Raw genomic sequence first — 12,323 nt, 5'->3', positions numbered from 1 at the left:
GATGTGAAAGTATAAATTCTAATAAAGTGATAAACCTGGTCTCTAAAATATAATATCTGTTATGTTGTGTTGAGGTTTCTATTTTTTAAAATGTTTATTAGATATTCTACTGACTTTTTGTCTTATCTGAGAATCTTTAGCAGGTAACCCCAAAATTATGGGGGAAAGAATCACTGTTTACTACTTAGAACCCAATTCTGAAAACACTAGCACAAGTACTTCAAGTACATAGTTAGTCCAAGTGATTTCAGGGGGTTCCCAGCTCTGTCACTTAACTGCTGTGTGACCTAGGCTGAGTCACTTCAGCTCTCTTGAGTCTGTTTCCACTCCCATCCCTTGTCTGTCTTGTCTATTCAGATCAGTGTTTCTCAAACTGGGGTCGCCACTTGTGTAGGGAAAGCCCCTGGCGGGCTGGGCCAGTGTGTTTACCTGCCCAGTCCGCAGGTCCGGCCGATCTTGGCTCCCACTGGCTGTGGTTCGTCCCTCGGTCTGCGCCACTTCCAGCAGCTTCCATTGGCCTGGAGCAGTGAACCACAGCCAGTGGGAGCCACGATCGGACGGACTTGCGGACGGGGCAGGTAAACAAACCATCCCAGCCCACCAGGGGCTTTCCCTACACAAGCACCGACTCCAGTTTGATGTAAATTGTTAATTCTTTTGGGGCGGAGGCTGTCACTTGCTATTTGTTTGTAGAGTGCCTAGCACAAGGGAGCTCCAAACTCAGATGGCCCTGTAGATCAGGGGTTGGCAACCTTCAGCATGCAGCCCATCAGGGTAATCCGCTGGCAGACTGTGAGACATTTGTTTATGATGACCATCTGCAAGTATGCCCCCCCCCACATCTCCTAGTGGCTGCGGTTCACTGTTCCCGGCCAATGGGAGCTGCGGGAAATGGCAGCCAGCACGTTCCTGTGGCCTGCGCCGCTTCCCGCAGCTCCCATTGACCGGGAAAGGCGAACTGTGGCCACTGGGAGCTACAGGGGGACCGTGCCTGCAGATGGTCAATGTAAACAAAATGTCTCGTGGCCCACCAGCAGGTTACCTTGATGGGCTGCATGACAAAGGTTGCCAACCTCTGCTTTAGACAATACTATAATGAAAATAATGATAAAAAGGGATTATGTGGTTTTTAAAATTAAACAAGTATATAAGGGATTGTAGAATCAAGACTTGAGGTCCTTTAGAGAAAATCTTTAGTGTTATATAAACGAGGAGTTGAATTATGCCTTCTGCCACAAAATTAGTAGCATAACCATTTTAAAATGTATTTAAAAGATTTAGATATGCTGCCACTCAAGTTAGTGGAAAGGTTCCCAGTGATTTCAGTGGGAGCAGGACTGAGAACTGAATCCATCACATCACTCTCAACAGCAGCACTCATTTGTAAATTAACTAAAGAAAGGACACCATTTATAATTCTTCAATAGTTAATTTATTTCATTTAGAGATCACATTCTTTCTGACCAAAAAACTTATAGGGAGAAAGTTTGATAAATGGTTTCTAAAATGTTGCCCTCAGTTTCTCACATATTTTTTTTCACACACACATGGAATTAAATGGAAAGTAAAACTTTTCATACAAAAACTTGGAAGTCACCAAGTGTTAGTATTTTTACAGGAGGGTGAGCCTTTCTGGAGGTGTTAATCTCCTCTGAAAATCAGGTTCAAAGAATTTGGGTTGAACACTTTTGAAAACTTGGCCCGCAATGCATTGCTGTTTTCTCCATCTGTGGTAATTGTGACCACTTCCTGATATCTACAGTAGCTGCAAATAAAGTCATCTTTGGAATTCTTGTGAAGGTATCCAGAACAGCAGAGAGTAACATGAGTTCTTGTCAATGGCAGTGGTGATGAAAAATCACATACTGGATTGATTGATCGATTATCTACCGATCAATTATTGATCATCTTTCTTTTCTTTTCTTTTCTTTTCTTTTCTTTTCTTTGAAAAAGCTGTTCTGTATTGTCTCTAAACCTTCAACAGCTTCCCAACTCTAGAGAATGTGCTTTCATCTCAGAACTGTCTGGTATTTATTTTTGTGCCTTGCATTATAATATTTAATAAAATGAAAATATTGTTTACATTTTGTATGTTTTACTTTTGTATGTCTTCCCCCAATCTTATCATTGGAAACAGATCACAAAGCAGACAAACATAAACAAGATATTTATGTTAAAAAGTGAAACAAATGTTTAGGCTTATTGCCAAATCTGGAAGTTTACAAGTCTCTCTGTTAATAACCTGATAGTAAAATATTACTTTTTATTATTAGAATAAGAAAAATAGGGATAAACTCTTCTGTCTTGTAAAATGCAGATTCATCTTTTTAAAAAGATATTTTATTTCTAACTACATCTTTAAAATATTTTATTTCTTGAAGATATGTTTAATTTATTCAGCCCCAGAGGATTTAGGCTATGAAAAGGCTTAGCAATCTGGTTTCTAAACAGTCTAGGACAAAAGTACTGATGAGACGTATCTGCTCTGTCATACTTCAGGTGAAGCAGTGAGAAGGTCTGCTTTGATGATGTGAACAACACATTTATTCATCAGCTTTAACTTATTTCAGTTGTAGGTTTACTATGTGGACACAGCACGTGGGGCTAGTTCTGGCTTTCCTCCTCATATTTTTAATTTGGCAGTTGAGCCCTTCAATAGGGTTCCCCTGGATAAGGCAACTTGCCACGTTTGTTAGTCTCTGCATGAGAAAATTATTTTTATTGGCCCTGCACAGTATTTACTTATCTCTGAAACATCTTCTGCCTTTTGAGGAAATCAAGTTTTGAAGCAAAAGCAGACAGTTGGGTGATGCCGATAAGATGATTAACTTGCATCACTGGTGCCATTTCATGTTATTTTTCTTTGCATTTTAAAAATTCTTTGTTTTGTTTTTGTTGAAAACAAGAGTTGTCTTCAAATATGCTTTTCATCAATTTGGATCCTGCTTCATGGAGGATTTTCGCTCTTAAATTTCCTGTATAAATCTGTTTGCAGCTGGGTCTCGGGCATCTTACAGCAGCCAGCACAGCCACCTTGGCTCCGAATTAAGGGCGCTGCAGTCTCCAGAGCACCATATAGATCCCATTTACGAAGATAGAGTGTATCAGAAGCCCCCTATGAGGAGTCTCAGCCAGAGTCAGGGGGACCCTCTGCAACCATCACATACAGGCACTTATCGCACTAGCACGGGTAGGTGGAAATAATTTATAAAATTGTCTTTTATGGATAAAGTGTTTTACTTCAGTACTAAATCTCTAAATTTTATTAGTAATGCTAGAAAAGTTTATACTGTATTTGTAACTTGTAAAAATGCCTGATACAAATTGCAGAAGGCATTGTTACAGATAAAAAAGGCAACCTCCTCTACTTCCTCCCTTCCCCTCAAAAAAATCTCAGGCAGAAAAATCTTAGCATTGGGACTATATGTTTTGTGGTTTTAGTATTTTTGCTGCTTGTGGTGGGAGGGAGAAATGTTTTCATCAAGCTTTTAAATGCCTTATTTAAAGAAATCTGATTGTTTTCTTATCTAATTGTTTTCTCCTGCTAAAATTTTGTGTGAGTCTTAAAAAGGGCTGCAAGCCATCTTTCTCGTGAACGTAATGGGACATTTACATTTTTGGAACTGAAGCAAACTAGGACCAAATGCGTTCTCTGTCTCTCTTTCTCATATTATATATATGCAACATACTCATACACTATAGCCATACAGATACGAATCATAAAGCTTCAGGATACCAGACAAACAGAGCTGTCAATATCATTGATTTAGCTGTAATGTAATAATGAATGATCATCCATGATACACATTAGTGTACAAGTCCTATTTGCAGAGTGTCCTCTCAGCTATGTAAAATAGCTCTGTATTTGGGAATCCACAAATATATATCAAATCAGTAGGGATACTTAATGACTAAGGAATCAGAACACAGCAGAGTTAGAGCCAAAATAGTCTAAAACATGTAGAAATATTAATAACTTATATTAAGAATTGCAGTATTGAGCAAATTTCTGACATGTTTTTCTTTGTTGTATCGATCAGACACTGGAGATTTATGTCTCTTCCCAAATCAGAAGCTTCCATTTAGAATTGACAGAAGAATTGAAGCAAAATTAAAAATATCTGCAAAACTGACTTCTTTTTTTTAGAACAAGATGTCAGGCTTTCTTTTATTATGTTAGGACCCAATCCTGCATTTCTTGCTTATCCCATTGCGTGCATGGAATTTTGGGGTATGCAATGAGTATAGGATAAAGCCCTTAGAAGGGATTCAGAGACATGTAAAACCCTTTGTTGCTTAATTTAAATTCTAGTAGTGTCTAGTTATTACTGGAGAATGCCACTTAATACTGTTAAATCCCAATGAAAGAAGCTAGCATTCATGTACAATATACCTTTTGTGTGGAATCATACTTATATCCAGACATAACAACTCTGGTATTAAAAGAATAATTAGGTTGCAAAGTGTAGCACAGGACTCCTGCCTCAGTTGCTGAGCAGGAGGGGAAATGATCAGTGAATGAGACGGCTGTTGAATATTCATTTTTATTCTAATCATTCAGCATGTGGCCTCACACTTCATACACTGCACACTTTCCAAACTGTGCCTTAAATAATATTCTTTTTTAATTATGTATTGGTTTTTCAGTAGCATTCGGACTATGTGATAGCCCCGTAGCCATTAATGGATTTATCTTCACAATACCTCTGTGATTGTTATCCCAATTTTACAACTGGAAAACTGAGGCCTAGAGACTGATTACTTAATTTTCAGAAGTGTTGGCTCATGGAAATTCAATGGAGCAGTGAGTGCTCAATGTGAAAATCTGGCCACAATCTGACCCAGGTTCACACAAGTCTGTGGCAGAGGAAGAAATAGAACCCAAATCTAGGACCTGGAAACCCATTAGGCCAGTGGTGGGCAAGCTGTGGCCCGCGGACCACACGTGGCCTGTCAGGGTAATCCATTGCCAGTTTACATTGACTGTCCACAGGCACGGCCTCCCGCAGCTCCCAGTGGCCACAATTTGCCGTTGCCAGCCAATAGGAGCCGCGGGAAGCAGCGCAGGCCACAGAGACATGCTGGCCGCCACTTCCTGCAGCTCCCATTGGCCAGGAATGGTGAACTGTGGCCCCTGGGAGCTGTGGATAGCTGTGTCTGTGAGCGATCAATTGTAAACAAATGTCTTGCGGTACTTCAGTGCATTACCCTGATGGGCCATATGCCGAAGGTTGCCAACCCCTGCTCCACACTCAGACCCTCCGCACTTGGATCCTGCCTTGCTGAGCCTGTCTGCTCACACCTGGTGAACCTGGCATGGAGAGGCAGGGCCCTGGGGTGTTTCTAGGGCAGGTCCGGTCCTTGTGCTATGTCAGGGTTGGTTGCAACCTCACTGCTGAATCCATGTCGTGAGGGGGAGGGGACTGTAGAGTAATCTCCCACCTCTGTGCAGCCAGTGGCCTGTGCTCCTCAATGCCATGCTGGAGCCTCCACATTTATTTGATGAATAACATTTACGGAATTCTGCAGAATTTTAAAATATTGTGCACAGAATTTTTATTTTTTTTTGGCACAGAATACCCTCAGAAGTAACTATACAAAGAGAAAAATTACTGAGTTAGGAGCTCTTGTCTTGTTTCATGGATGCATGCATTTTGTGTGTTACTTCAAGGAAGACTGGAGTCTTTCACAGCCCTGCCTTCTTCCAAATGTATATATACGCACATGCACACATATGCATACACACATACTGCTTAGGTACCTGTTGATTGTTAGATTATTTAATGATCTAGTGTACATGGTTAAATAACTTATTTTTGATATTTAATACATAGCAAAATTAAAACAGTCACAGGAAGGTACATCTGCAATTGAGGGATTGTGCTGTGCCAAAGTTCAAATGTATTTAATCTACAGTTGAGGAAGTAGTGCCCAAACAAACAAACTAACAAACAACACCCCTGCAGCTCATTTGTGGAGTGTCTTGACTAATATTTACAAAACTGTTAGCTTACTCAGGTTAGTTGACAGTCAAGGAACTTGAGTTGAAACAGAAGCAAAAGCTCAAGTCTTGACATCCTTGTTGTCCACAGCACAGGATCTACACACTATTGTCTTTTACAGTGGGTTGTCAAAGCCAGGCCTCCTCTGGTTTGTTGCACATTAGTTGTTTATGCAGGTCCATCAAGCTGTATGTGAGCTTGCTGACAGATATTTTTTGCTTTGCACTTCTATCCCATTTCTTGCTTTTTTTTCTACAAAAGGGAACATATGGCTCACAGTGGATGGTATAGACACATAATTTTCATAAAATAACTAAAAATGTTAATCTTTGTAATAATAGAGTAAAATATTAGAATTTTTTAGAAATAATCACAATTCAAGGTTCAGTGTTTCAAGATTAGAGTCGTATTTTTATTGTTTAGAAAACTACAAACTTTCCAAAGAAAATTAGAAAATTAGTCTGATTTTTCTCTCCCTTTCCCCTCGTTTTATACCATTGTAACTCCACTGACTTCATAGGAATTGCTCTTGATTTACAGTGGGTGTGATGGAAGAAATAGCCTCACTCAATAAAACACTTCATTGTAATCTCTATGGCATCATATACAGTTAACATCTTTTTTGTTTTACTTCTCCATTTAGATATAAAACCAGTATTGAACTTGAAATAATTTTTTCTCATAGAATAGGGTAGTTTGTATCAGCAATGAAATTTAAGTTAAAATGACAAAACAAAAATAAAATTTTATTTTAAATTTGATTTAGAACAGTGGTTCTCAAAGCCAGTCTGCCACTTGTTCAGGGAGAGCCCCTGGCAGGCCGAGACGGTTTGTTTACCTGCCGCGTCCACAGGTTCGGCCAATTGCGGCTTCCACTGGCTGCGGTTCGCTGCTCCAGGCCAATGGGGACGGCGGGAAGTGGCAGCCAGCATGTCCCTCGGCCCGCGCCGCTTCCCGCAGCCCCCATTGGCCTGGAGCGGCAAACCGCGGCCAATGGGAGACGTGATCAGCCGAACCTGCAGACGTGGCAGGTACACAAACCGGCCCGGCCCGCCAGGGGCTTTCCCTGAACAAGCGGCGGACTGGCTTTGAGAAGCACTGTTTTAAAAGACATATTTTACATGCATTAGAATGTCTTTTTCAGCAATGTCTATGCTTTGAGTTTATCAGCACTTGATCAAACTGCTGTCTGCTGTGTCATTTTTAGTGTGAAGACTAACAGCTTCAGACCACCAGAGCATATTCATATTTAAATTTGCTGATAAAAATGTAATGAAACCTATGCAAAATTCTACTTCTGAAATGTGACTCTGTAAAAATGACATTGTTGAATTCCAATTTTATTGTTTTTCCGTGGTTTCCGTATCAAATATGCTCAGTTTACAACTAAAAAGATTATTTTCTCCCAGCTCCGAGCCATGCAAACTCAGCTTAGTTTTGGAGAGTCAGGCTAAGGATTCCTTCTTTGTCATGCATCATCAGTTGTATAAAGATTCTGCAGGCCAATTTATATCCTCAGGTACATCAGTGCAGCACCAGTGTCTTCACTGAGGTGGTACAAGTACATCTAATCAACATGCAGTTGGAACTTATAAAACAATCCTATTTGTGATGTGTGAGCCAGATAAGAATACAACTCACTCGTATCTGTATGGACTTTGAGGTGCTAACAAGTCAAATATTTTAAAGAGTGGGATGTGGAAATGTTTTTCTCACTTCAGCAATTGGATATGACTGTGAATTATCCACAGGGAGCACCTCCTTTGAGTAAGAATGTGCATTTTTTACATAGTCACTCTTCAGAACAGTACTTGTACATTACTGAGAAACTCACTGTTATATGTAATTTCCTTATAATAAACATCATCAGCTGAACAGAGTATCTCAGCTTCCAAATATATTCTTCCAAATTTCTTTTGCTGGTGTTCCAAATGATCTCTTAATGCAAAACAGAGAAGAAATTATTTTTTGTTAAACGACAGTTTGGGGAAAGTTAATTTCAAAAAAAATCTTTTTCTGTTTTGTATGATTTCTGTGTTCTTCACTGGTCAAAGAGCAGCCATACAGTCATAAAGTGCAATAGAGATGTTCAGAATATCCAGCATTGCTTTTTGCTGTTTTGGATTGTATCATTCTGTTTGTGCTTTGGCATGAATTAATGTGTTCTGCAATGGCATACTGTGATGCAACAGCTGCAGTTTAATTGAGGACCACAGTGGTAAATCACACTCCATGGAGTTACAGATATAGGACCTAACATTTTCAGGGAAATAGAAAAAAGGAGTTTACCCATACCTCCACATCTCTGTTAGTCCACTAATGTTGTGATAATAGAACTGGTCTGCTGACTAAGACATCCAGGTTTATAACATTAGAAAAGGAAGGAAATTCAAAAGAAACAAGTAAGGAATTAAATACCTTTCATACTAAATAAAGTAAATTTGAGATACTATAGTGAACTGAATAGTGAATAATGAAATCACTCCAAATTGGTAGAAATTCATATTCTCCGTTTAACTGGCAGCTCCTTTTTTATTTCATTATTTTATTTAGGTTTTCTTTTTGTATAGCTTTAAATCCCTATTGCTTATTTTTACAAAATTACATATTTATCCTGGAAATAACATTTGATTCTGATCTCACAATGGTTTTGACAAATGTAATCCCAAGTATTTGGATGGAGGAGTCTTGATTAACATCTGAGTAAGTGAGCTCAAAATCAGGCCTCATGTGCCACATTCTGCCCTTAGATACATGAGGTTAACACCTACTGATGGCAATTGAAGTGGTATATGCAGGTTAGTCTTAAAAATCATTTGTCAAAAGTAATATTAAGATTCTTAAGAGCATTGTCTCCTCTTTCCACTATATGGAAGGGAGAGAATGTTACTTGCACAAATCACTGTTCAGGAACCTATAAAGAGCAAATCCATCCTCCTGTACCAATCCTGAGTAGCCCCTCCACATGCAGATTACTTCTCATCCAATTCCACTGAAAGGGGATCTCCACAGAGAAAGGATGTGGATTTACCCCTAAGTGTATAAGGTTAGGAAGGAAGGGGAAGCAGAGAGAGGCTTCATTTCCCTATTGAAAGATACCCTTTGGTGTGAGCATTGTGTGGTTGTGGCTGCAGGTATTTGGGGTTGGGGAATGAACAAGTAGGGAATGGAGCCAAAATACAGAGACTCTACGCAGAATCTTTGTAAACCCTTTGTAGCTCGTTAGCAGTACCTGTTTTAGTGGGGAGGGCTTTGTGTCCTAAAACATGAAAATGTCCTAACATTAATGGAAAAATCCCAAACACCTTAGGACATCCCAGATTTCACATATATTCCCTATATATTTATATCCCCTACTTTCATGCTCTGTCCCCCAAAAGATGAGTCTTCAGGAAGTTTATGATTTTGGTATCTCCAAAATTTCGATTTAAATGATTCCTTTGATGGTTCTTTTGTTTTGTTTGTTTTTGTTTTCTATAGGAGAGCATGATATAGGCCATACTTGAATATATTTCAGTGTATCTTGATATTTTGTTACAAATTGAGGTGTAAAAAGTTTGATTATAAAAATCACAATAATACCCTGGAAACACAGTGAAATTCCTCGTAAATCACAGCTGCCATAGTTTGTGGAGACAGTGCCTACACTGTGACCGAGAATGTCTGTGTATCTATTATCTATTTACTGAATCTGTTTACTCACAGACACTGGGTTTGATTCTGCTTTTATTAGACTTCTGTCATGGAGGACCGGGTCCACTCTCTTTTATTTACTTAAGCACTGTTCAAAAGTGCAAAAATATAAAGATGTTCCTCAGGATATAAAAAGTGTTTGAATGCTAGTATATTTGTGCCTTTCACATATCTCTGTACTATTAAAGAAAACAAAATACTGTGCTCAACTAAGCTATCCAACAGTGACATTAAGAGAATTCACATTCTTGTTAAGTGTTCATTATTGCAGTAATATTATTTTTAAAACAACTTCATTGAGAAATTACCAGGCCATTCCATTTTTGAACAAAAGGTCATCTTAACTATCTTAAAATTATTATTGAGAACTTCTGGAAATATCTTTCTCCTCTAGGATACCATATTTCAGTGATCTGCATGTAGAACTCCCATTGAGATCAGTGGGATTTTCATACACACAATGTATATGTCATCTTCTATGAAGAGTTTGTCTGTGTTGTCCTCCCTGGCATCCTTCCCAGCAGCCAGCGATCCATGTGTGCCCACAGCTCCCATTGATATATCAGTGTTGTACATACCACATGATCAGGTCCTGGAGTGCAAATATTATAATTAACTTAACTAGTACAATAGTTCTCTATTACCAAAAAAACAAAAACAACAACAAAAAAACCCTTTCATTTATAATGATCAACTGTATGCTATTAAAATATAATTCTAAAGTAATACTATCTAATAATATATGGATTGTATTGTAACAAAATAGCAATATTTATTTATTTATTTATTTATTTATTAAGAGCATAGTGCTTGGCAGTGTACAAAGCCAATGGGGAAGAGTTCACAGTTTAAAGGAAAAGGTATAATTCCTACACATAGTGCCTTCAGTGACCGGAAGGTGGCTTTAGTGCAAAGCAATGCAGGATTGTTGCTGTGGTCCGTTTTCTTGGGATATTTTGGTTAATAAATATGACAGTGTTTGTTGCTGATTAATACTGGACAGAGGGAGGAACTATATTTTTAATGGAGGGATTTGAAAAGAGTGAGGGTCAAGTTGGTGTGAAAGGGTTGGAAGTTTGGTTGTAATATGCACCTTTCAGTCACATTGCCCCAGCATATTTGCTTTGGTATAGGAAAGCATAACTTTTTATAATGATTATAGTTTTTATGTTTGTGACATAAGATTTGCATGATTTTGTTAACTTAAAGGGTCACATTTAAAATGTTTCTACTGGTGTCATAAACAGATAGTTAAGAGTTAATGCCTCTTTTACCTGTAAAGGGTTAAGAAGTTCACCCAGACTACCCAGGGGAGAAAAGCAGTACTTGGGGGTGGTGGCAGCGATACCAGATCTAAGCTGGTAATTAAGCTTAGAAGTGTCCATGCAGGTCCCCACATCTGTACCCTAAAGTTCAGAGTGGGGAAGGAACCTTGACATGGTGAGCAGCGGTGAGGGATTTTTTAGGAACAAAAAGACAGATTTTTTTTTCCTCCTTTGAGATGCTGGGGAAGCAGTGAAGGAGAGATACCCTGAAGGCAAACAGATAAAGGTTTTTCTAACAAGGCTTTGTTAGAAAGGATTCCAGCTGGGCTTAGCTGGAGGGTAATTAACAGTTTGCAAAAGACAAGTTACAAACCAGTTTTTCTGGTCTCTTCTCATTCTGAGTCCAGTTAAAAGCTGTGGGTTTTTTTTTTTTGTTTTTGTTTTTACCTCGCAAACCAAGATAGCTCATGCAGAGCAGGGAAACATGTCAAGCAAAGGAAAAAAAAAACATACAACAGGAGCTGGAATTAGCCATACTCCAGGCTGAGGAGAGCCAAAAGGAACATGACAGACAGATGGCCAGAGATGAGGCTGCCCACCAGAGAGAAGAGAAAGCCAAAGAGGCTGCCCACAAAAGAGCTATGGAGGCAAGAGAAAAAGAGATGGAGGCGAGAGAAAAAGAGATGGAGGAGAGTGAAAGAGAAAGAAAGCATGAACTGGAATTAGCAAGGGCTAAGCAGGATGTACCAGCCAACACTAACAACCCTTCTCCAGGTACTGTTTCCCATCCCAGAAAATTTCTCACCTACAAGGCAGGTGATGATACTGAGGCCTGCTTAGAAAATTTCAAAAGGGCCTGCCTTGGATACAGCATCTCTACAGACCAGTACATGATAGAGCTGAGGCCACAGCTCAGTGGTCCCTTAGCAGAGGTGGCGGTTGAAATGCCTAAGGAACGCATGAATGATTATAAACTTTTTCAAACCAAGGCCAGAATCAGAATGGGGCTAACAACTGAGCATGCCCGTCGGCGGTTCTGAGCCCTAAGGTGGAAACCAGATATGTCATTTACCCAACACGCCAACCACGTTGGAAAGAATTGGGATGCCTGGATATCAGGAGCAACTGTTAACTCTCTGGAAGAGCTGTCCCTCCTGATGCAAATGGAGCAGTTCTTAGAGGATGTTCCTGAGGAAATAGAAAGGTACATCTTAGATGAGAAGCCCAAAACTGTAACCGAGGCGGGGGAGATTGGAGCCAAATGGGTGGAAGTGGCAGAAAAGAAAAAAACTACTAGCAGTTGGAGTGAGTATCAGAGGGAGCAAACCGAAACCAAACTCTATCACCGGGCGCAACCCAAGGC

At 39.5% G+C, this 12,323-nt stretch overlaps 1 protein-coding gene across 8 annotated transcripts in view; it reads left to right on the top strand.

Annotated features, from left to right (window-relative positions):
* CTNND2 (catenin delta 2) overlaps window positions 1–12,323 on the top strand; it is a 1,245,479-nt gene that overhangs the window by 789,041 nt on the left and 444,115 nt on the right. For 7 of the 8 annotated variants that reach the window (XM_050937394.1, XM_050937393.1, XM_050937389.1 and 4 more), the window contains one exon: window positions 2,996–3,190. The exons of the other annotated variant lie outside the window; for it this stretch is intronic. In XM_050937394.1, coding sequence (XP_050793351.1) covers window positions 2,996–3,190 — 195 coding nt within the window. The remainder of the gene's footprint in view (window positions 1–2,995; window positions 3,191–12,323) is intronic. 8 annotated transcript variants of the gene reach the window in all.

The sequence above is a fragment of the Gopherus flavomarginatus genome, chromosome 2 (genome assembly GCF_025201925.1).
Source record: "Gopherus flavomarginatus isolate rGopFla2 chromosome 2, rGopFla2.mat.asm, whole genome shotgun sequence".
Lineage (NCBI taxonomy): Eukaryota > Metazoa > Chordata > Testudines > Testudinidae > Gopherus > Gopherus flavomarginatus.
This window is presented reverse-complemented; position numbering and strand designations above follow the sequence as displayed.